Source organism: Vipera ursinii (genome assembly GCF_947247035.1).
Source record: "Vipera ursinii genome assembly, chromosome: 3".
NCBI lineage: Eukaryota > Metazoa > Chordata > Lepidosauria > Squamata > Viperidae > Vipera > Vipera ursinii.
The window spans coordinates 10015409-10041320 of record NC_139516.1 but is presented as its reverse complement, the minus strand read 5'-3'; the positions used below and the strand labels follow the sequence as shown (position 1 = coordinate 10041320).

The window sequence follows — 25912 nt, the reverse complement described above, 5'->3', positions numbered from 1 at the left end:
AGACAGGCTACTAAAAATGCACAAAGTAATGAATATCAGTTTGAACCCTAACCCTAGGATTCCTTCCTCTTTTCAGTCCATCTGAGCAGTTACTCTTTTAGGTTTTTCGTAGGGGGTAAATGAATTGTTGGACTCTGTTTTCTACACGGACACTTAACATACTTTTGGAAACAGGAATTTTCTCTTTATGTACAGTTCTGAGCGGTGTGAAAATTTACTCGCGTTTTCACCGTCGTTCAGGAAAAATAAAGTGCTCGCTGTTAAATTACAAAACGTTGGGTTTTTTGCCCATTTCTTCATTTCTGTCACTTTATTAAAGTATTTCTGCATAAAGTGAGCATGTGACGTGCAACGTACATCTGACGGTGGGCAACTTAACCAGGACCCGTCTCGTTCCCTGGTCAAATTCTTCCGAGTTTCAGAACTTTTTTTTTTAAAGAATATTTATTTATTTATTTATTGGGACTTATATGCTGCCCTATCTCCCAAAGGACTCAGGGCGGCTAACAACAATAGAATACAAGAGAATACAAATATTAAAATTAAAATTAAACTATATCTATAGCCCCAATTAATAAAACCTTAAAACCAGATTAAAAACCCCATTATCATCAGTTCAGGTCGGCCTGTTGGAAAAGAAATGTCTTAAGGTCACGACGAAAGGACCGGAGGTCTGGGGTCATCCAGAGCTCCAAGGGAAGCTGATTCCACAGGGCAGGTGCCCCCACAGAGAAGGCCCTCCCCCTGGGGGTTGCCAGCCAACATTGGCCGACAGCACCCTGAGGAGGCCCTCTCTGTGTGAGCGCACAGGGCGACGGGAAGTCGTTCCTGGCAGTGGACGGTCCTGCAGGTATCCCGGGCCTAGGCTATGTAGGGCTTTAAAGGTAAGAATCAGCACCTTAAATCTCACCCAGAGAGCAACCGGTAACCAATGCAGCTCACTCAGGAGGGGTGTAATATGGGAGTATTGGGATGCTCCCATCACAACCCGCGCAGCCGCATTCTGCACCAGCTGAAGTCTCCGGGTGGTCTTCAGGGGCAGCTCCATGTAGAGAGCATTGCAGCAATCAACACGGGAGGTAACGAGCGCATGACTGACCGTACGTAAAGCATCTCGGTCCAGATAGGGGCGCAACTGGCGCACCAGGCGAACCTGGGCAAATGCCCCCCTGGCCATGACTCCAATATGTTAGCTGCTTAAACCTTCTCTCCTCAAGTCACCTGGATGTCAGTACTGCCCTGTGTCTCACCATTCTCCTCCTCTGCTTTTTTTTCTTCTCCTCCCTTGTCTTGTCTTTCTAGAGAAGCTGGTAAGCCCTCCAGCGTCAGCCGCTGCTTCCAGTCCTAGCACTTCTTCATCTCCACAGCCAGTTTCAGAGCCTGACATGTCATCAGAGCCACATCTGTTGTCTTCTAAGGGTAACAGCAGCTTGAGGATTCCGAGTTTTAGAAGAATTATTGCACGGTGTTCGCAAAAGCTTTGTTTTTGTTTTGTTTTGTTTTTTTATTTTTATTTTTTAAAAAAAAAACAACCCCTTTCTTCTTCCCAAACAGAGTAACGTGTGCAAGAATTACTGCAGTAATTGTTTCTGAAAGCCTTTTGGTGCACTTGCTTCCACTTCAGGTATCAGACGGATAGACCGAACAGGAACTCGCCTTTCTTAGCCACTCATTTTCACGTTCTGAGGTGAAAAACCAGACAGAAGGGAGAGTGTAGGGCAGAGCCAGAGAAATTTGGGAACGTAAACACACGGAGAACGAGCTGTGGCAGATTTGGAAGCCTTCTACTTTGAAAAAAAAAGTCTTGTCTGTGCAACTAAGAGAAGTGGGGGGGGGGAGAGGGGGAAGAATAAAAATTAAAGCTGGGAGAAATTATTCCCTACAATGTTTAGTGTATTGTCAGGTGATAGGACATCCAGAAAGCAATTCATTGTACATGGGCACGTGTTGTGAATTCCTGGCTGGCGTTGGAACGCAGTGGCTTAACATTTGGTAAAACGGTTTGGCCAGACAAATTACGGCCTGGAGAATTTGGCATCCTGACTAGTTGATGGGCCCGGACTTTCCTCTTGCTCGAATTCTGTGGCAAGCGTGCGAGGCCAGGGCTCAGCAACAGGTAGGTAATAGTTGGGACGCAGAGGACAAGTAGCAACCTCTTTGTTCAGTACTGAACATTTCTACAGTAAGATTTTCCATCAGACAGTCGATTCTTGTTTTCTTCAGGTGATTATATTATTATTATTATTATTTTGCTTTCTAAATGCCTTTTGGTGCATTTTCTTGAATAATGTTCAACACCGGTAATGCTCGGCAGCGGGGTGTGTGCTCGGCAGCGGGGGGTGGGGTGTGGCGGCATTTCCTCCACACTTCCTCTTGAATTTTGGATTGTCTAAAGCAGAGGTCAAGAAAGAGCTATTTGAAGTTGCAAATCTCCTCAGAATCATATTTGGGGGAAGCTGTGAGTGGCTTTTAAGTAATAGACGTTTTCTGGATTTCTTGCATTAGATATTCAGAAAAGGGACTGCGATTTTGTCAGCTGGGCATCTTAGAAGTTATTTGCAGCTCTAGAATTTTTTTTCCGTCTTCAGGGCCATTTAAAAAAGGTTTCAAGAGGTTTTGACGTAACACAAGCATTGCACAAATATATCAATCAGAATAGAGCTGGAAGGGACCTTGGAGGCCTTCTAGTCCAACCCCTTGGTCAAGCAGGAGACCCTATACCATTTCAGATAAGTGACTGTCCAGTCTCTACTTAAAAACCTCCAGTGGTTTTTTTTTTACTGCTTTTACTTTTCAAGCAGTAACTTAATATGTAACAAGCCTGTAAGCATATACCTGTAGGGGGGACGTGGTGGCTCAGTGGGTTAGGACGCTGAGCTTGTCGATCAGAAGGTCGGCAGTTTGGCGGGTCAAATCCCGAGTGCCGCGTAACAGAGTGAGCGCCTGTTACTCGTCCCAGCTTCTGCCAACCTAGCAGTTCGAAAGCACGTAAAAAAATGCAAGTAGAAAAATAGGGACCACTACGGTGGGAAGGTAACAGCGTTCCGTGCGCCTTTGGTGTCTAGTCATGCTGGCCACATGACCATGGAGACGTCCTCGGACAAGCGCTGGTTCTTCAGCTTTGAAATAGAGATGAGCACCGGCCCCTATAGTTGGAAACGACTAGCACGCATGTGCGGGAGAACCTTTACCTTTACCTTTTAAAGCATATAAAGGTAAAGGTTCCCCCGCACATGCGTGCTAGTTGTTTCTGACTCTAGGGGCCGGTGCTCATCTCCGTTTCAAAGCCGAAGAGCCAGCGCTTGTCCGAGGATGTCTCTGTGGTCATGTGGCCGGCATGACTAGATGCCAAAGGTGCACAGAATGCTGTTATCTTCCCACCATAGTGGTCCCTATTTTTCTACTTGCATTTTTACGTGCTTTCGAACTGCTAGGTTGGCAGAAGCTGAGACGAGTAACAGGCGCTCACTGTTACGCGGCACTCGGGATTTGACCCGCCAAACTGCCAACCATCTGATCAACAAGCTCAGCGTCCTAACCCACTGAGCCACCACGTCCCTTTATCCAAATCAGATTTCGTGGTTCAGATCTAATTTTCAATAATTTAGTTACTAAGTGGTTGGACTTCATCTTACTGTAGAAATGTATATCTCTGTACGATTGCCTACTGTGTAAGTTAGTTTCAAGTACAATTATGTTGTGGTGGTTTTTTTTTTAAAGTAGATATGTGGGACCCAGACAAGGTTTACAGATGATTCTATTTTTTATAATTTGTTTTCTTGCATATGATCTTTCAACCAGCACCACAGTAATGGAATATTTGATGGGAAAGAGATGAACTTGATCGTAAATCATAAAGAAAGAGTTATATATTCAGTTAACTGAATTCTGCAGTTGAAGAGTTACAGGAATCCATGTATATCTGCATGTCATAATTCCCTTCCAAAACAGAAGCTTGCAGTGTCCTTAGCGAGAACCTTGATCTTGCTGTGCTTTTATTTGCTTCACAACTGCTTCCTGCTGTTATCAGAGTTAAAATAGCTAGAAAAAAATACTAAATATAAAATTTAAGACCTGTCAAGAGGACTTGTCAACTCAAGACAGATCAGGTCAAGAAACCATCTCTGAATTATTGTAGTTGCTTTTCTAAATCCTTTCTTACGGGTCTGTTCCTCCCCCTTAAAAGGCTTTTGTAACTTCCTGGTGTCAGCTCCTAATTCTTTTACAGGGACATAGGCTGAAACCTTGTCTCTTTCCTCACGGAGGCTTTGTTGAGTTTGCTTTTATAACAACTTTCTCGCAGGTATTCTAAATTTGCATGTTTTGAGTGGAGTGGCTTCCAAATAACTTTTTTTTAATGTGGTATCTGCGTTAGAAACTATTTTCCCAGATAAAGAAACCCATTGAAGTCTAAATGATTTTCTTCTGAAACACACCGATTCTGGTAAAAGTTTGAATGTGTGCCCTCCCAAGAAAAGCTATGTTTTCCCTTGAACCAGATTATTATGGGATGTTTAGATTTGCTGCTTTTAACTTTACTGGAATGGATAGGTCCGATCTGCTAGCAAATTCCCGTCTGTCTGAAATTGGTATGCTTTTATAAGGGTACCTTTGAGCATCGGTGGAACTTTGATGCTAGCTGCCTGTGTCAAAAGTTTTTGGTATGGTGAGGAATCCGTGATTATAATCACCTGACGATCAAGCAAGTTACCCCTTTGTAAATGTGGGCACATGCGTATGTCACTCTGAGCAATATTCCTTGTTTGGCTTCGGCTTAGCACGCTGCACTTATCCAGTCAATTGTAACTTAGTCAAAAGAACAACACTTCAACTTCCGTGTGTTGTGTGATTCAGGTCTTTCCATTATGTCAATACTCACATCTCTGTGTGAAAGAGCTTAACTTTCAGACTTTCTTCCCAAAGATTCAAAGTATGTGATTTTCAGCTAAATCAGAGCACCTGTCCGGTTTGGGGTGAAATACGCACAGCCAAATTTATTTATCCTGTTGAAATGCTGCTATTTGGGAACTATAAATGGAAAATGGAATTTGTGCCTTGTAGCATCTCCATCCGTGCGGTGTTCTTGATCAGTCGCTAATGCTTCCTAGAGTAAGCCTCTTTCAGGAGAGGATTCCGTTTCAAATCCTTTTGACAGGATTTGAGGGGGAAGCCAAAATCTCTCTTGAGCACAAGTCAAGTTTGGTCTGAATGAGTGTAGGGGCTACTGACATTGCTTGGTTTCTCCCAGGTGCCGCTTTTCCATCTGTTCATTCTGTGCGCAAAAGTCCAATGGTGGAGCAGGCTGTTCAGACTGGCCCACTGGATAACAGCTTGAATCCCAAAAAGGCAGTCAAAGCTCCTCCAGCCATTCCACGCAACACCCGTCAGATTCAGCAGAATAACAAGACAAATGGTACTGAAATCTTTTCCTTCAGACAATATGCCAGCGTTTTAAATTAATAATAATTGGAACTACCATCAGCTGTTGCCTTTCAGCATCTTGGCTCTGTGGAGTGAACAGGTTTTCCTATTTTGTCCTAGATATAGTTGACCCACCACCTGTGCAAACGCAAGGGCAGGTGAATGATGAGAATAGAAGGCCCCAGAGGAGGAGATCAGGTATGTTACCTGATTGTAAATTGTCCAAAGTAATTGAATTTAATTCTTCAAAGCAACTGAATTGCCCTCTTCTGCATTACTTCTGTAATGCCGCCTTTCACAGAAGGATAAACATTAATTATTCCTAATTAATTCAGTATATTCCTACTTTAGTTGAAGGCTAGAACAGTTCAACATCTCTGTGCATGAAAAACAGAATTACCACGAGAGGACATCTCTACAATCCACAAGGACCTGAAGTCTTGTGGAGTAATATGGCTTGGGTAGGGTTAGCCTAGGAAGCTGTGCTGCTCCAGGAGAAATGTTTCAAATCTTAAGTCAAAATGTAAAGATGAATTATGATGCAAGAACTTGTTTCTGTAACGTTCAGGAGAGTGGAAATTGTTAAGCAAAATAGTCCTAAATTAAATAGAATTATTTTTCACTATGTTGGAATACAGGTAGCCCTCAACTTACGACCAGAATTGAGCCCAAAATTTCCATTGCTAAGCAAGACAGTTGTCAAGTGAGTTTTGCCTCATTTTACGACCTTTCTTGCCGCAGTCGTTAAGTGAATCACTGGTAGTTGTTAAGTTAGTAACACAGTTGTGAAATGAAATTGGCTTCCCCATTGTGTCTTAAGGGCAAAAAAGGTGATCACATGATCCCAGAAAACTGCAACCTTCATAAATACATGCCAGTTGTCGAGCGTCCAAATTTTGATCATGTGACCATGGGGGATTGCTGCAACAGTCGTAAGCGTGAAAAACAGTCGTAAGTCGCTTTTTCCAGTGCTGTTGCAACTTTGAATGATCACTAAGAGAATGGCTGTAAGTCGAGGACTACCTGTATAACAAGATTCAGAAGCAAAATTTCTTGGAAGTTTCTGATTTGATGGATGCCTTCTGTTGAGCGTAAGGAGATGTCTTGTCAAATTCTAGGTATTCATGCCAGTCAAGGATTAACAGAATGAGAAATACCAGATCAGCCAGCTTTCTGGCATCACTTCTGTGGCATTCAAATGATGTTGAAAAGCACAGCATTGTGTGCACTGCCTTAAGCAAGGAGCATATGAGGTCAAGCCTTGCTTTGTCTAAAATTAAATGAATTCTCGCTAGGAGATTGTAACATCTTCTGTTTAGGAAATAGAAGAACTAGGAATCGTTCCCGAGGACAGAATCGACCAGCTACTGTGAAAGAGAATACCATAAAGTTTGAAGGTGACTTTGATTTTGAAAGCGCCAACGCGCAGTTCAACCGAGAAGAATTGGATAAAGAATTCAGGAAGAAACTTAATTTCAAGGGTTAGTATTTGGGCTGTTTCTTGTATCCCAGTCCCCCACTCCTTAATATGGGTGAAAGAAAACTTCCAGTACAGGGGTTTCTAAAGTTGGCAACTTTAAGACTTGTGGACTTCAACTCCCAGAATTCATCAGCCAGCCATGCTGGCTGAAGGATTCTGGGAGCTGAAGTCCACACGTCTTTAAAAGTGCTAAGTTTGGAGACCCCTGATCTAGTACCAATATAGCTTGTTGCATATATGCACATTTTAAAATAATGATTCCTCCCCCTAACCCTTATCAGATGATAAAGTTGAGACCGGTGAAGATAAGGGAGAGCCTACTATGGCTGCTGAAAACTGTGATGGCAATCCAGATGAAGATCTACTGGGGCCCAACTGCTATTATGACAAAACAAAATCTTTCTTCGATAACATCTCATCGGAACTGAAGTCTAGGTAACAAACAGTAACTCTCGCAGCTTTATTTTATCTCTTCCACGCTAATTTTATTATTTTATTTATTTATTTATTTAATTAGTTTTCTATACCGCTCTATTCCCGAAGGACTCAGGGCGGTTCACAGGGCGATATTTAAAAGACAATATAAAATTAAGATAAAAAATAGAATTAAAAAGAATTAAATTAATTAATAGCCCAACAATAAAACAATGTTAAAACTTAAAACTAAAAACCCCCTCAGTCCAGGCCAGATAGATCGAAAAGCCAGGTTTTCAGGTCCCGGCGAAACGAGCGCAGGTCGGGGGCAGTCCAGAGTCCCACAGGTAAATCATTCCAAAGGGCAGGCGCACCCACAGAGAATGCCCTCCCTCTGGGGATCACCTGCCGGCATTCCCTGACCGGCGGCACCCTAAGGAGACCCTCCCTATGGGAGCGCACAGGACGATGGGAAGTTGATGCCGGCAGCAGGTGTTCCCTTAGATCAGGGGTGTCAAACTCAATTTCATTGAGGGCCGCATCAGCATTGCGGTTGCTCTCAGGGGGCCGGGTGGGTATGGCCTGGGTGGCTGTGGCCTACTGGGTGGGCATGGCTAGAGTGTGTATGGCTTACTGGGTGGGCATGGCCAGCTCTACATCGTTTGCATCAAGGGTGCCTATGGGGGCCTGGGCAGGAGTGGGACAGATCTGAGGATCTCTCGCAGAAGGAGGGTCTCTGGGCCAGGGCCAAGGCAGTGGGGGCTGATCCCTCACTGTTTCCAGGATGGCTTTGCGGGCCACATGAAACCACTTTGCGGGCCAGATCTGGCCCCCGGGCCTTGTGTTTGACATGTCTGCCTTAGATAGTCCGGACCCAAGCCATTTAGGGCTTTATAGGTCATCACCAGCACCTTGAATCTTAAATGTTTTTCGTTCTTCTATACCCCAATGTTGAGCAGAAATATGCTTTTCAACAAATGAATGTCCTTAAATCTGCAGTCCCTGGTCCTTGTTTCAGTTGCAAAGGAATGCCTTTCTCAGTTTTGTACTATATTGTAGATTTTACTCACAGCCCTTCCCGGATTATTGACGCCATGCTTGAAAAGCCCTAATTAAGATTTTATTTATTTATTTATTTTATTTATTTATTTAATTTATATACCGCCCTTCTCTCAAGAGACTCAGGGCGGTTAACAGGGCAATACGTAAAAGACAGATACAAAAGTTAAAATTATTAAAACATGATTAAACAATGCCCATAGTACAAATTTAAAATTAAAGTCATAATAACAAACCCACCCCGTCCCATCAGGCCAGGCCCGCTTCCTTAAAGAGATGGGTTTTAAGGTCGCGCCGGAAGGAGCGGAGGTCGGGCGCCATCCGGAGCTCTACCGGAAGATGGTTCCATAAGTCCGGTGCACCCACAGAGAACGCTCTCCCCCTGGGGGCCACCAGTCGGCATTCTTTGACCGGCGGCACCCTGAGGAGGCCCTCTCTGTGGGAGCGTACTGGGCGGAGGGAGGTTGACGCCGGCTGCAGGTGCTCCCCAAGGTATTCTGGACCCATGCCATGGAGGGCTTTGTAGGTCATTACCAACACCTTGAACCTCACCCGGAAGACAACTGGCAACCAATGCAGCTCGCGGAGCAAAGGTGTAACACGGGAGTATCGGGAGACCCCCGACACAACTCTCGCGGCTGCATTCTGTGCCAGCTGGAGCCTCCGAGTGGTCTTCAAGGGTAGCCCCATGTAGAGAGCGTTGCAGTAATCAAGACGAGAGGTCACGAGCGCATGAGTGACCGTGCGCAAGGCATCCCGGTCTAGATAGGGCCGCAACTGGCGCACCAGGCGAACCTGGGCGAACGCCCCCCTAGTTACAGCTACAATATGGTCTTCTAAAGAGAGCTGTGAATCTAGGAGGACTCCCAAGTTGCGAGCCCTATCTACAGGAGGTAATGACTCACCCCCCATAATGAGGGGTGGGATATCCTGAATATCCCGGGATGCCGGTACGCACAGCCACTCCGTCTTGTCGGGGTTGAGACGAAGCCTGTTCCTCCCCATCCAGACCCGGACTGCCTCCATTTTAACGTCAGAGAGAAGCAGGAAAAAGAATTCACATGTATATAACATATTCTTGGGAAGTAACCCATAAATACTGCTTGGTTACCGAATCTTTTATCCCCAATTCATCCATCTGAAATTACTTGATCTACAGCAGGGGGTCTTCAAACTTGGCCCTTTTAGGACTTGTGGACTTCAACTCCCAGAACTCCTCAGCCAGCAACGCTGGCTGAGGAATTCTGGAAGTTGAAGTCCCCAAGTCCTAAAAGGGCCAAGTTTGAAGATCCCTGATCTACAGGTACATGTTTTGGAAAATTCAGCCCCAACAATATGATTTGGAAAAATTACAAACATAAAGCACACTTTATATTTTGTAACCTTTCTTTGTGTGGGAAATGATGCGATGGCTTTCGTCTCGCTCTTTGCTCGAGTCAAGAGCTTTACATCGGGAAGTTAAAGAGAACTTAACTGTAACAAGAGAGCTGGTTACTTATGTTTTTTAGTTCGCGACGTACAACATGGGCTGAAGAGCGGAAGCTGAACACAGAGACGTTCGGTGTTTCTGGACGATTTCTCCGTGGCCGCAGTTTTCGTGGGGGATTTCGTGGTGGAAGGGGGTCTGGAGCCGTGCGGCGAAGTCAAGCCACTCCCAGAGTTGGTACTGGAAGAGTTTGAATTCTGCAGGTAAGTTACAGAATTAAAAGTATTTCAGGTTCAGCTTTCTTAATAGAGCAGCTGGGATGAATAAAGAAAGGACTCACCGGCCTGAGTCCTTCGGGAGAAGGGCGGTATACAAATTAAATTATTAAATTAAATTAAAATTAAATTGTTTGCTTATAATGAGTCTGTTCCTCAAAACTAACTAATTAGACTCTTTGGGGGATATTTAAAGTAGCGAAATAGTTGCTTTTACAGTAGCCCAAGCTTTTCTCACAGGGAGAATTTTTCAAGGGCTTTGTAATCCTCAGTTTATGACCATAATAGAACCTGCCCGTTAACGGTTATCAATTTTTGATCATCCATAAAGTGGATCGCCCACGTGACTGAGCCCCAATTTTACGACCTTTTTTGTATTGGCCATTAGGTGAATACGTGATTATTAAGCAAAGACCACCGTCATTAAGTTGCTTAAGACGGGACATTTTTATGCCAAAAGTAAATGCCAGGTTTTGGTGGTAACGTCCTCAGTCACGGTTGCATGACTGGGATGCTGCAAATGGCCAGAAACGTGGGCCAATTGCCAGGCCTCCAAAATGCAATCACATGACCGGGAGTGGCCATCGACTCTTCAGAAACAGATCTTATTTGCAACTTTTGGGACGTCTGTTGTAACTTCAGACTGTCACTAAGTGGAGGGACTAGCTGTACATAATTAACCTTTAGGACTTAAAATACTTTCAATGTACTTTGAAGGTGATATCAATCAATAAGTCAATCAGAATAGAGCTGGAAGGGACTTTGGAGGCCTTCTAGTCCAACCCCATGTTCAAGCATGATACCCTATACCAGTGATGGCGAACCTTTTAGAGACCGAGTGCCCAAACTGCAACCCAAAACCCACTTATGTATCATCGGGTGCTGGTTGAGCGTGGCCCTTTGGGTGGGTATGGCCCTTTGGGTGGGCGTGGCTGCAGTGGTAACGGCAGAATGGGACTAAAAAGTCAATCAATTCCAACTTTGCGAGAACTTATTTTTCCCCGCGAGAAGTTGAAATTGACTGATCGATTGAACTTTTTTTGTACACGGCGGTGGAGTCCTAAAGTGAAAAGGTTTTATAAAACCCAGCTGAAGGCCTAGGACTGGGGCATTGGCGCGCGTGCCCACAGAGAGGGCTCTGCGTGCCACCGGTTCGCCACCGCGACCCTATACCATTTGAGACAAGTCTGGGAATCGTAAACGCCCAACGCCCTCAAATTCTCCTGTTCTTTCTTGGGAAAAGGTTAACAATGTCTCCTGTGCCTCCACCCCTTTCTTATTCATTTGAAGTAAATGAGCATCCAGCAGTCTTTAAGATAGATAAAAGTGTCAACTTGCAGCGAGAGGGGCAGCGAACAAATTGAATACATTTATTGTATATTTGAGAAGAAAAAAAAACCATGTCTCTCGTTTTTATTTTTAGAGCTTGCAACCCCATTGCTATGAAATCATGTACATAGGAAGGAGGGAACAATACAAACTGCTGCACTTAAAAAAGAATGGGTGGATGAAACTTGACCTTCACAAGCCTGAATTCAGATGGGATTATTGTTAAGTCTTATCACAGCAGATGGGGGCAACTGGGATTACTTCAACCGGAGTGTGCTCAGGATCCACCGAATCAAGAAGTTCTCTTTTTTTTTCCACCCCCTCCCAATTTTTCTTTTTGCAGGCGAGGGTCTTTTGCAAGTAGTGCATGGAACCTGTGCTGCTTCTTTTAAGTTCTAGCCGCTGTTGTAGTTGAACACAGGGCGCAGCGCTTGTTCTATTCCTAAAGAAAGGGATGCAATTCTGAACTCTTCAAAAAAATAATAATGAAACCAGCGACTTAAATGTGGAGAGCTGACAAGTCTGCTGGCATCCTTCTGACTTCTGTGCTTTTCTCTTCACCTTCCTCATCCCCCCCCCCTTTGGAGCAGATTGTTTTGATGTCTAGAAACCAATTCTAGTGCAAAAAAAATATGTTGTGTGATGTAGTGATGGGATTTGTTGCTGACCATGTATCTGTAAATCCTGATTTGCCCCTCGAGAAATCTTTCTTTGGAGAGTTAACACACTGCAGAGTTGCTTGGAGTGCTGGTCACCCCTCAGAAGAATTAGTTATCTCAGACGGATCCGGGATGAATGCCATGGTCGATTTTCTAATGATGAAGCCATTCTATGCCACTGCGAATTTTCTCTCGGCGGAGAAAGCGAAAACTCACATCATGCCCTTTCAGCAAAGGTTTGAGGGATCTTTTTTTTTAATCTCTCGATTTAAAGGGGAGTTCCAAGTTTCATGTGGCCTCAAAATGCGAGATGCAACTTGTAAATGAAGCTTGGGCATTCAATAAATTCAGTTGGTCTTATCATCCTCCAACTTTATAAATAGTTCGGGTTTTTTTGCTTGTTTTTAAAATAGTTGTGGAGGATAGGAGCACACAGGGATTATACACTTGCATGGAAATTGGTCAAGCCTTTAGTAATAGGTTTGTGCCACTTTTGTTATCTTGTAGAAATATTTTGTTGAAAGGCTTCCGTACTGGAGGCCATGTCTCCTCCCTGCCTCCCCCATTTCCATGGCTCCCCTAGGTCTTGCATTAAGTTGGTGTAAAGCTTTGAGTTTCTTTTGTAGGCCTTCATCGCACAGAGTGACACGTTGTGGTGAGGTCGCATTATGGAGTCATGTAAATTGTAATTATAAATAAACATGTAAATGTTTAACCATTCTCAGCTTTTTGGTTTTTTTTTTAAAGTTTTCAATCAAAAGGGGTTAGGCAAACTTGCAAAATCAGGATGATGCTGCATTTAGGATGCCCAGAATTAGATACACGATTTCTCATGTTAAGAAAAAAAAACACGCATGTGCACGCAGCCACATTTTCTGCTTGCATCAAAAGCACTTTCATACAAGTAACATGTTAACTGCATGTCATTTATAAAGCTTGTTCTTTATTGCTGAAGTTTCAACATTTTCTCCTGGAAGCCTAGCGACTTGCTCTTTAATCTCTATTTTGAAACATAAATACTTCTGTCTGGATAAGAGACGCCGAAAAACTTGAATAAAACTTGAATAAAATTGGTCTGGGTGTCCTTTTAGGAAAACCAATCTGAGGCCACCAAAGTTTGGCATTTTTAAATGGTTAACATTTATGTCTTTATGAAATATAACCTTATGCTACACGTTGCAGTTCGCAGGGACCATCTGAAAAAAGAGCAAAATGGTTGCTTAAGAGAGAAAAAAAGTATCCTTGCAAAGCACACACCAGCATGTAATTGAACAAAATAGACAAGGTCCATTGAGTGTCTTTGAACAGATTTGAAATTTTGATGGGATTTGTGCCATACACTTACTAATGAAAACAGCTAAATCTGATTATGCAACTCACAATTCAAATTAAGACGTCCCTAGATGTTCTGTGAAGATAGTAATTCATCTTGCAAAGAAGCCAACCTTTGACCCACGTAATTCTGCAACATAGCAACTTTCCAGTCCTGGCTATACATGTGAATACTGCACGGCAGATCTGTGTGGTTTACAACAGAGCAATAGCCTCTTACTTGCATACTATGGCTTAACACGTACCAATTTGAGCTGTAGAGATTAATAGACTGCCCTGATAATGAAAAATTTGGGTGGTTTATAATGTTAGAACACATTTTCTTGAATTTGGTAATTGGCAGTTCAGTATTAATACTGATAAAAATCCATTAGAAACACACCCTTTACAACTGCTTGCTCTGAAAGTATCACTGGTGTTAATAGAAGCATCCTGCTATCACTTCAGAAGTCTTCAGTTTCTAAATCGGAAGAATAGAATAAATCATGTGGAACATCTTAATGATTTTTCTATTCATTATTCTATTCAAAAGGCTTTTCAACCTTTTCACCCATTGTACCACTTTTAGGATAGGGCAACATCCGAGTACCACCAGTCGCCTAGCAAGGTGTCAAAAACTTGATGACCAAGGAAAAAGTGAAGTACAGGTAGTCCTCGACTTACAATTCGCTTAGTGACTTTTGAAGTTACAATGGCACTGAAAAAAGCCACAGCCGAGCAAGACACTCGTCTGCCTGCCTGGCGGTGCTCTTCCTCCTGTCCGAGGTTTGTTGTGAGCATTTCTGTTGAGGATTGGCAGCGGGAGTGGGATGGGGTGGGTGCTTGGTTTTTATTCCCCCCCCCCCCCGTCTGCTGCATCCCCCCCCCCGTCTGCTGCATGGTTGCAGCAGGTTTTGGTCACTTCACATGACCCTGGGACACTGTGACCATCATAAATATGAATCAGTTGCCAAGCATCTGAATGTAAATCACAAGACCCTGGGATGCTGAAACATTCCAGCTGATTTGCACTTCTGGGCTCAGCAAAAGCACCAGGATCAGTGCCGAGCTCCAGCTAAAACCTGGCGCTGATCCTGCCGCTTCCACTGAGCCCTGACAGCCCCGAAGAAACGCTGATCCTGGTGCTTCTGCTGAGCCCTGACAGCCCTGCGGCTCCAGCCGTCTCTCGCTCAGGCTTGTGTGGTGCTGCCACCGGTTCAGCTCATTCCCCTCCCCCGCTACCACTTTTCTAGGATGGTTGCGTACCACCTGCCAGGTGCCAATGTACCACAGGTGGTACCCGTACCACTGGTTGAAAAGCCCTGCATTACTATATCTTGAGTCTTTGAATTTGATCTTTGTGAATCAACTCTTTTCAAAGGCTCACAAGTATTCCCCAGCACGTGCCACAGTTCTTCCCAGTGTTCAGATCTGTCCTGTGAATCTTGACTTAGCCCTGATCTAATTTTCTATCTTATTCTATCAGGGCTGCAAAATCAGAAGGGACCGTTATTCAAGGAAGAGTTTTTTTTTTACAGAATCTTTGCTGTCATGCTTATTTGCTCTAAACTACACAAAACCCTCTTTTTGTAATGATTCAGCTCAATAGCCACTATTTTCCAATTGCTCTATATGCAAATACTTTTCAACAGACTGCATCCTTCTCCCACAAAATACACTGTTTGGTATGTGTTTGCCAACTATTTGAAGTTTTGGTTTGTAACTCCCATGACTTGATTGCCTGGAACTGACAAAAGAACAAAACCAGATTAGCTTATAAGAAAAGTGCTCAACACCAATATATTTTTTTGAAAAAAGCAAAATTAGGGTAACATTTTCATAATTTCAGGGTGACATTACAACCATGGTCCCATCCTGAGTCTGTATGAGAATTTCTATGACTACCTGCCAAAATGATTTTATTGAAATTTACTGCCACGCAGTTAGAAATTAATTCACACATAGATCTACTGTCAAACATTCTACAGAGACCACGTTTACATTTTATCTTTCATAGTTAAGTGCAGGACTTAAATATGAACCATTTCCACATTATGTTGGAGTGAGGTTTCAGCAATTTTAGGCTTCGTCAATCATTACCCTGATGAATTTTAACAAATTGGAACATAAACACTAGCAATGCAGCAGTGGTGATAAACAGTAATAGAATAATAGTAATAAAAGGTATCTTTTATGTCAAATTGTGCATTCCTGAACAAGTTATGAAAACATTTTCTATTTTTGTTTAGAAAAACTGGTATTATTGCAGTCTGGCTTATATATACACATACATACATACACATACATGTAAGAATGGAGCCTCTTCTAGTAACAAGCTTAAAAAAACAGGTGCTTTATTGTAGACCTCTTAAAAGGGGCAGAGAACAAGGAAATAGAATGCTTACATATCTATACAGACTCATGATTGATTTAAAAACCAAAACTAAAGAAATTCATCATGTTGTGGTTTTCTTCTGTTTCTTCTTCTCATTCTCTTCTTTTTCTTTTTCAATTTCGGCAACATATTTTTCAATTTCATCAGGGCTCAGTATCTATAGGGAAGTGAGGAGATTACAATCAATTGGTCAGTTTCAAGTCTTATGTAACCAGGGGTTTCAGTGTAGCCGGTTTCCTAACAAATTCTCTCATCCTCTGAAGGATTTTTATTGACAATAGCAGAGATTAATGGTCCAGTTAAGCAAGCCACGGGAAGAGAAAAAACAGATAAGTCCATTACCTATTTTATTCATCCCCATCTTTTCTAGCCCTCTTAGATCAAGTGTCAGAATCCATTTATATCATATTCATAAATGTATGTTTAAAACATCATTCCATGGATTCTGCCATCTCCTGAGGAGGAGGAGGGAATGAATGTGTATTGAGCCTGTATTAGGCATTTCAAAGGAAAAGAAGCCTTTTGAACTGGGGGAACAAAAGGGGGGGTTAGGGTAGGAGCATCTGGCTTGTGTCACGGAAAAGAGCAATAAACATAAAAGGTCCTAAGTTCCTTTTTCCCCAAGAAAGGGATGATACGAGGAAAATGATGGGGGACTGACCAAATGGGGTTAAGGGGGGGGGGGGTTGAACCGGGAACTCTTTATAAGGGTTTAGTTTGTAGAACAATATTAAGTCCTGTCTTGTATTCCTACAACCAAGCATGTCATAGTAAAGATTCCTTTTGGACTAAGATTTGGCTCCAAGAGTTTTGTCTTCCTAAGACGTGGTTTGGGGTGGGTCCTGACATCAAGGATACTGTTGTTAACTCAATGTGAAATGATTGTACAATACATATTTTTTTCATTTGAGGCAAAATTTCACATTGCATTTATAATGTTCTACACCGGGGTCCCAACCCACAGGCCACGGATCGGCACCTGTTCAAGGCCCAGCAGGAAGTAGGTCACGCAAGCAAGCAAAGCCCCACTCGCACACACATGGGATCCAGACAGTACATGAAACCACACTCTCCACGGGCCGCAGAAAACTGCCCTCCATGGAACCCGTCCCTGTAGCCCAAAAGGTTGCGGATCACTGTTCAATAGTACAGTATTTTTCTAACTCTGGGATTTTAAGTGGTATGGACCCGAGTATTTTTGGGATTTGGCTGAGGAATTCTGTGAATTGAAATCCACACATCTTTCAAGTTATCCAGCTTGAAAAATTCTGCTGGAATGTATACATCAATATAGGCATGAAAGGGAATGAGTGAAACAGAATGGTTTGGAATGATTTATTCCTTTATTTAGGCTTTAGAATTATCATGTATAGATGCCAATTATCTATATTATTTAATAGGAAGCCATGACATTTCAAGTGGAAGCAACTAAAGACCATCATACAGCAACTAATCCTCAAAACAAAAAATTAGTATTACTTAAATCAGTTTACCTTGAGAGGTTGGCTTCTTCTCATAACAGCCAGCTCAATATTTTTTCCACCAGATTGAACAACCTTAAATTGCAGAAATTCAGAAAAAGACTTTGTTACAAATGTGTTACAATTAAGGATTTTTTTTGCAATGAATGAAGATGACATCCCATTTGAACTACATGATACATCTAAGAGTACTTCAATCTAATAAATTTAAAACACCCAGAAAAAGTGTATTTCTTCCAAATCAATCTTAAAACCAGGCAAAGAACTCTGGGTCTTAATTTTACTGAATGAAATTAAAGAATATTAAAGTATTAGGGCACTATTTAGCTTGTTAATTATCAAAATAATCAGGTTAGGAACAATTGAGACGTTGACACTTACTTCAAGAAGGGCTTTGATAACAAGTTTAATTGTGAGATCATCAGTTTCAATGGCTTCATCAGTATAGTTTTTCTCCAAAAATTCCCGCACGGATTTTGCTCCTCTGCCAATTGCATTAGCCTAGGATAAAGAAATAGACTGGGCAAAACTTGGCAAACTGATGAAAAATGTCAAATGAAATATTTACGTATTTAAATGTTTCATCCGATAGCCTAAAATGCCTCCAGCTAATATTTAACAATTTATCAGATACTATGAAACCAAATTGCAAGCGTTTGGATCCAATTAACATAAACAATCTCCCAACATGCAAATATTCTTAGTGAAAGATATCACAGTTCTTTTTTCCACAAAGTGACAAAACCTATTGATGGCTGAATTCCAGGTCCAATTACTCTATACCTCTACTCCTCCATATTTCTAGGCTCTAGGGAAAGCAGTCAAGACAAAAGTATTTCACAGCGCAGGACTACAATATTATAGTGCCTCTCCCGTGTTAACAGCCTCCTTTGAAGACCCCAACTCCTCTGGCCTTCTGGAAGACAGCAAAGAGCTAGCTTTCCCCCCCAATCCTCGGCTGTTAGGGAAACCCACTGCAAGTGCAGTTTGTGTGGTTCAGTTTGTTATACTGTGCCTTTGCTATTGTGCTAAAATTCTTTTAATTATTTGGACAGAGGTTGAGTTTTAACTTACTACTGTGTTTCCCCAAAAGACAGACCTACCCCGCGCTAGCTTGATTTTTGGGGGTGGGGTGATGGCGAACCTTTTAGAGACCGAGTGCCCAAACTGCAACCCAAAACCCACTTATGTATCGTCGGGTGATGGGTGGGCGTGGCCCATTGGGTGGGCGTGGCTGCGGTGGTAACGGCAGACTGGGTGGGACTAAAAAGTACAATCAATCAATTCCAACTTTGCGAGATCTTTTTTCCCCGTGAGAAGTTGAAATTAATTGATTCTTTTTTTTTTTTGCACATGGCGGCGGAGGCCTAAAGCGAAAAGGTTTTATAAAACGCAGCTGAAAGCCCAGGACTGAGGAGACGATGCGTGTGCCCACAGGGAGGGCTCTGCGTGTCACCTGTGGCACGTGTGCCATAGGTTCACCATCACAGTTCTAATATAAGCCCTACCCCCCAAAATAAGTCCTAGTTTGGGGGCAAGGCTCATGCCTAAAAATCAAGCTAGGGCGGGGTAGGGTGGGAGCTGCCCCACATGCTCCACTTACTGTTGCAGCCAGGCCTCCCATGAATAGACACCTGCCTTGCCGGCCCAGTTCTCCTGTGGTGCTCCCCAGCTTGCATTTCGACGTCAGAGACCTCCAGAAAGGCCTCTATCAGCAAAATGCAGGCCAGGGGCTGCTGCACACATCAAGCCGAGGCTGCATCCTCAGCTGCAGAGGCATTTCCTTCAGCCGGAGAAGCTGGCCGGCTGGGCAAAGCTGTTGGTGCCACCGCTGCGAGGCAAGACTATGGAAAAAACACCCCCCCCCCCAAAATAAGACCTGGTGCCCCTTTCTGGAGGCAAAAAAAATATATAAGACTAGGTCTTATTTTCAGGGAAACACGGTATATTGCTCTTCTTCATTGTTGTTGGCTACCCAGAGTTCATACGTAAGATGGGCAACCAGTTGAATTTTCTATATCTAACCAAATATTCTTAATAAAGAATGAAGTAATTCCAATTGTCGACTGGAAAGTTCTGTAGTACTATCACTATCAAAAAACAATAACAAGACCATTCCTACAAATAATGGAAATCAAATGGCAAAAGAATTTTAACCAAATGGTGACATTTTGGCTGTTGCTTCCACTATCATTCAACATTGATTAACGTTCATTTTAAAATGTATTTATTAAATTTATTTGCTACCCATCTCACCTTGGGGCTACTTTTCTAGTAGTCCATTAAATCCTATGCAAAGCAGTGAACTAATTGGCTTAACCATGTTTCATTTCGCAGGGTTCACGTATCTTGGTAAAGCAAACAAGTTACATTATGGTTAGTATGATGTATGAACCTAGTCTAACTCTGGTTTCTCCATATAAATAAAAGCAGAAAAATACATGGATTATGAATAAGAGGGAATGTGTTATTTTGAATCACAGTATGGTTAAGCAGTTTTTAAAAAGGCTATATCTAATCCAGAATTGGAGACAAAGGAATAAGGAAAATAAGGTTAGGTTAAACGGTTTAATACTTTCTGATCTTCCATAGATTAGGAGAGAATAAATTAATCTGATGGAAGGTTTTACTTATATGATTTAAGTGCTCTTTCATTTTCATCTTCACAAAATCTAATGGATCAACTCACCTTCCAAGCATGGTACGTGCCAGAAGGGTCAGTCTGATATAGCCTTGGAGTTCCATCAAAGTCAAACCCTACAATAAGGGCAGAAATACCAAAGGGTCTGCGGCCATTACTCTGGGTGTATCGCTGAGGGGGGAAAAAGGTGTTATTAAAATAGAACTATTGTAACTGTATGCCAAGAGATGTAAAAATTTATGAACCAGCACTTGACAACTGAGAAATTAGATTATGTTCTGAAGAGATCAATAAGATTTTAAGAACAAAAGTCCCTGTTTCAGACAGCAGTTCGGAGTTTCAAAACAGACTGAATGTGAAACTTAGCCCCACATCAAAGAAGCAAAACTTCTGAATGATCAAACAGCACTGAAATACTTGCAGCAAGTGTAGAACAGCTGTATTATTTTCAGATCCATGCTCTTTGAAATTTACAAAACAGTACTGTATATTTTTTTGGAAAACTAAATTTACTTCTAACCCAAAAGATGTTGAAGAATTAATATTTTAAACATCTGCTTACTCATTAATCAAGCCTGGAATTTGCAATGTTTTTAAATGCATATTTAAGAAATGAAAAAGATCTTCATGAGTGTTATCATACACTTTAATTAAAGTAACGTTGGCAAAGATGGAAGCAAGTATAGGTAGTCCTCAACTTACAAGAATTGAGGCCAACATTTATGTTGCTAAGTGAGACCTTTGTTAAGTGAGTTTTGCCCCATTTTACGACCTTTCTTGCCACAGTTGTTCAGTGAACTACTGTCATTTAGTAGCACAGTTGTTAAAGTGAATCTGGCTTCCCCATTGATATTGCTTGTCAGTAGGTTGTAAAAGGTGATCACATGATCCCAGGACCCAGCAAAGGTCATAAATATGAGTCAGCTGCCAAGTGTCTGAATTTTGATCATATGACCATGGGGACACTACAAGTCACATGACCGTGGGGATACTACAAATCATAAGTGTGTAAAATGGTCATAAGTCACTTTTTCCAGTGATGTAACTTTGAATGGTCACTAAATGGACTATTGTTTAAGTCGAGGACTATCTGTGTGTAAATCTGCAAGAAAAAATCAAACATAATATCTAATAACTGGAATAGGAAACATTATTTCCTACTATCTTTAATTACTTTTGGGGGGAAAACTAGATTTTGTTTTTGGCCAATAAAAGCAGCTACCGTATATTATATTCCATTTTCCCCCCAAATTTTGCAATAAAACTAAGCAAAGAATATGGCCTTTAAAAAATGTACATACTTGCTTCAGGCTAGCAATATAACGTGTAATATATTCCACAGTGACAGGATCTTCCACTGTAAGTCTATGGCTTTGACATTCCACGCGGGCTCTGTTTATAACTATCCGGGCATCTGCTGTGAGACCTGTAAATAATAGTTCAAAATTTGCTTTTAGCAAAGTAGGTAAAAATATTTTTACTTTAGTAAACTGGTTAAATGAATATTTATTTTATGCCTATATTCATCCTATGTTCCAGAAAACATGTTCTTTTGATGTGGATAAATGATATATGTATTCCCAGCATACTTCCATTATGATGATATCTAATGAGCCTCCCAGTGATGATTTTGAATGAAAAAGGACAGAGGAAAGATTAACCTGACATTTTGTGACTGCCATTCTTCCACTCAGATTGTTAATGCAGCTTTTAATTTAGAAAAAGAGATAGAACAAGGAATGTTGTGCTCCTAAATCTGATTGTTAAGTAAAAAAAATGAACCAGGGCTATAGAATTCTACCTTTCAGGGCTGGCTAACCTGATTAGTAAAATCAGGAAAACTTAAATTTCAAGAATCTCCTAGTCTTCTAGAGCAGACAGTATTCCAACAGCAGAGTTTTAATCCTATCAAATCCACCCCCACCAGCGGGGGGTGGGGGGGGGGAATGGTGGGCAGAGTAAAATAGGGAATTGAACACTGCTACTGAAATATTTGACAAAAGAATGACACTGTCATATTCAAGTCAAAATAATTAAATTTCCATTAATAGAATAATTAATGGTCATTTCTGAACCATTTATATTTTTTCCTCAACATTCAAAGTAGAATACTATTTTATTATAAAGATTTGAATTTCAAAAACTAATTAGAATAATTAATTTTAAAGTACTTTAAAAAAAAATAGAGATTTAAAATTGACCTGAGGGATAAAGAAAACAGTCCTTCATTATATTTTCAGAACAGAAGAGATCTCCACAGATTTTTTCCCCCCTAACCTCAATATTTTTAATTTGTTGAGATTCTTTGCAAATAAAAATTAGATCCACAGGAACAGTAATTTCTAGTCTTTGTAGAAAGGAATGCACTGGCTAAGAATTCTCAGATTTATAGTTTCACACACATCTAAAAAAAATGAAAGTGGGGAAAGGCTGTATTAAGAAAATCCATCAACGGAGTACCTGCAAAAGCCATGCAGACATTGTCATCAAGAGCACAGATCTTTCGGACAGTTCTCTCATCTTGCAGTTTCGCCACAGATTTTTTCTCCACACCAAGAACTACAATATTTTTTCCTCGTACTCCAACCTGTAATATGAAATGAAGGCGTTACATACCATATCAAGCACCTTCCCCATATATTAGTTTATTTTAAAAAATACCAATAGCAAAACAAATGCCTTTTTATCATTTCAGACTAGAATCATTCCATATTCTACCCGGGAGATGTCTACTTAGATTGAACGTGGAACTTTTAATTATCCAAAACAAAAGTTGAATCAAAGTATAGTTTTGTTGCTAAATATTATCTGATATGAAAATTTGTAACATGTATGGCAAAGCTTCTCAGTGGTTTTAACAGGTAACAGAAATATATTCCAAAAAAACCCATTCCTACAACAGCACTATCTGGAATAGGAAACCTTATGTGTGCCCCTCATGGCATGGAGCTCAATTCTGATCAGCCCCAGTCAGCTCTACCTATCAAAAAGAATTGTAGCAGCCACCTATACCAGGGGTAGGCAACCTTGGCTCTTTGTCTATCCCTGACCTATACCAACCAGAGGGCATTACTATTATTTACTTGTTGCATGTTATGCCTTTCTACTCTGGTGAATGTTCAAGGCAATTTTTAAAAAACAATACAAAAACAGAAAAAGAAACAAAAATGTAAGATGAAGTCGTCTCTCTTCAAAGACAGATAGATGATGCCTTTACAAATTTTCTAAAGGATGAAAGAATAGGGTCCCAACACATCTCTTAAAGGGGTGCATTCCACTGTCTGGGAACAATGTCAAGAGTGCAATCTACTATAGGCAAGAAATGTCTCCCTCTATTAACGGGAACACTTTCAAAGAGTCCTCTTTTCCTGCTCATTCTAACCTCACAGGAGAGATTACATCATGACAGACCTTTAGTAATTACCAATACACTGTTTAGGACTTCAAAGGTTTACATCAAATTTTTAAATTGTACTTGTTAAGCAACAAGCAACCGTTTCACAACTTTCTACATAATCATTCTGTGACTCCAGTATCTCCCATTGTTTAGTAGCTTACTTGCCTCATTTTTCACCAATTGCAACTTTTAGACACCTTTCAAGGACAATTCCTCATCAAACATGTGGCAGCAGTCAGGAGAATAACCAAAGTAATTAAGCATGTTTGCCAAATCTGATTGATTCAGGAAGGGTTGTAGCTAGTACACTATCTTTAAGGACAGACATACTCCATATTCAGATCTCCCAAATAAATACAGGGAGTCTTCTCCCATCCAGACATGCTGAATGTTAATCCTAGTGCATTTTCTTATTAAGGAACATCATCTTTTTTCCCTGAATTTTAATTTATCCTTGTTTCCTCCTTCAAAACTTCACTGATTTCCCCTAGCAGTTTTATTACCTGCGCTTAATATATATCTTCCAGCTTTTTCTTCAAAAGAGATTGAGGAAAATAATGAGCAGTCTGTAGTTCTCTTTAATTCCCTAAAACTGTCCAGTATAACCTCTTAAGTAAAGAAAGCAACTATGCAAGGAAAAATATACTGATTTGATCCAAAACGTCTTTCATTCAAAATGCCATCTTCCCATAACTACATTCAGGCCCATCATATTACCTTGAAGCATCATAGCTCATTTTTTTTAATCCTAAAAAACAGCCCACAATAAGCCAATGAAGGATTGCAAATACACACTTGCTATACCTGTTTGCTCCATCCAGCAATTTAATTACTTGCTTTAGATATAAATATTTTATTTCACTCAGCCAAATTTACCTTTTCATATTGCTTTACTTATTAAATAAGGTTAACACTCTTTAAAGTTTGAAATGTTTTTCAATCTTTACTCTTTAAAGTCCCTTTCTATAACTACAGGTTTTAATTCTCCCAACTTTTTACCAGAACTATTGTACATTATTCACATTCTGTCCAGTGATTTATAGGATGTCTCTAATACCTTTAACTTCTTGCAAAACAATCTCTCAGACTGCCTCCTCAATCTGAAATTCCTATTAAATTTTATAACTAATAGTCTCTTTTCTAATCTCTTTCAGTCAATTAATTCTTTTCTACCAATCCTTTCTATGAATTGTTTAGGCTTGTCCCACCACAAATGAACTAAGTTGTGCTCATTTCTGGACCTCACATCACTTTCATTATTTGATTACCCTCCTTCCATTTCAAGAATGCTTATAACTAAAAGTAAAATGTTATACATTAAGCTTAAAACATGAGCAAACAGCATTTTTATAAAATACAGCACTGGAAAAATTAAAGTTCTTGCCAGACAGATAAGCTTCACCAAGTGTCTGTTTCACTTTCTATGTTTCCCATTAAATTATTTAGCTTCCGAGAACAATCCTAAGGATAGAAAATGTGGCAGGCCACAGGCAACAACAAGCCTAACTTTATCTAACCCCTTCAATATGAAACAATATCCTCCCTTTAGAGGATGAGCCAAAAGAAACCAGAGCTTTTCTTCTAGTATAGCCACCACCACCACCACCCCACACTTGCTTTTTTCTAACCTAACATCACACCAATCCACAATGTTCTGTATCAGTCTGTTAAGCAACCCCAATTAACTGACAACATACAACATTAAACTAAAATTCAGACAATTCATTAGATACGCACAACAAAGCTTACAAACCAAAATTCATGTTATGGCATTGTATACAGTGTGAACGCATACCAGTATATATCTACTACACATCAGAGTTATAGGGGTTTTAGATTTTTTTTAATCAAGGATAATTTAATCTATTTTAATTGTTATTAACTTTTGGTATTGTAATGTTGTTTTAATTGCCTTGTGAACCGCCCTGGGTCCTACGGGAGAAGGGCGGTATATAAGTTCAATAAATAAAATAAATAATAATAAATAAATGTGTATACTTTTTTTAAAATCCCAATTATATCCCACCCTTCTCCGAAGACTCAGGGCGGCTTACAATCTAAGAAGCACAAATCAATGTGCTTAGCAATAGCCTTCATTCTATGTATATGCCTGCTTATTAGGGCTTTCACCACCACCCCCAGCGGCATTATTACAAAGTCAGCTTAATTGCCCCCAACCATCTGGGTCCTCATTTTACCTACCTCGGAAGGATGGAAGGCTGAGTCAACCTTGAGCCTGGTGGGATGCGAACCTGCACTAATTGCAGGCAGCTGGTGTTACTTAAGGAGGCATTAGCCCACTGCTCCACCAAGGCTCTTAGTATCCATACCAGGGGTCTTCAAACTTGGCCCTTTTATGACTTGTGGACTTCAACTCCCAGAATTCCTCAGCCAGTGTGCCTGGCTGAGGAATTCTGGGAGTTGAAGTCCACAAGTCATAAAAGGGCCAAGTTTGAAGATCCCTGATCCATACTATCAAATCACCTCTGCCCCCCCAGATGTTTACAGCCGGCTCCTTCCAAAACTCGAGGCCCTCCCTACTTGCTGAGAACTCTGGGAAATTCAATTCCAAAATGCCTGAAAAGACCAACCAGGGAGGCCCATCTTACCCAGCCCCCCAAAAG

General features: G+C 41.2%; 2 protein-coding genes across 3 annotated transcripts in view; one reads left to right on the top strand and one right to left on the bottom strand.

Moving 5' to 3' along the window:
• LSM14B (LSM family member 14B) overlaps positions 1 to 12783 on the top strand; it is a 28378-nt gene extending 15595 nt beyond the window's left edge. The window contains exons 4-10 of one of the 2 annotated variants that reach the window (XM_083360928.1): positions 1303 to 1419; positions 5249 to 5413; positions 5542 to 5619; positions 6741 to 6902; positions 7183 to 7336; positions 9883 to 10063; positions 11499 to 12783. In XM_083360928.1, the coding sequence (XP_083217054.1) occupies positions 1303 to 1419; positions 5249 to 5413; positions 5542 to 5619; positions 6741 to 6902; positions 7183 to 7336; positions 9883 to 10054 (848 nt within the window). In that variant the 3' untranslated portion in view covers positions 10055 to 10063; positions 11499 to 12783. The remainder of the gene's footprint in view (positions 1 to 1302; positions 1420 to 5248; positions 5414 to 5541; positions 5620 to 6740; positions 6903 to 7182; positions 7337 to 9882; positions 10064 to 11498) is intronic. The other variant, XM_083360929.1, reaches the window with a different exon arrangement.
• Positions 12784 to 15706: 2923 nt separating this feature from the next.
• PSMA7 (proteasome 20S subunit alpha 7) overlaps positions 15707 to 25912 on the bottom strand; it is an 11102-nt gene continuing 896 nt past the window's right edge. Inside the window, exons 2-7 of the mRNA XM_083360979.1 lie at positions 22352 to 22478; positions 21193 to 21317; positions 19940 to 20062; positions 17632 to 17751; positions 17263 to 17325; positions 15707 to 15926 (exon numbers count right to left, since the gene is read on the bottom strand). Coding sequence (XP_083217105.1) covers positions 15831 to 15926; positions 17263 to 17325; positions 17632 to 17751; positions 19940 to 20062; positions 21193 to 21317; positions 22352 to 22478 — 654 coding nt within the window. The 3' untranslated portion in view covers positions 15707 to 15830. The remainder of the gene's footprint in view (positions 15927 to 17262; positions 17326 to 17631; positions 17752 to 19939; positions 20063 to 21192; positions 21318 to 22351; positions 22479 to 25912) is intronic.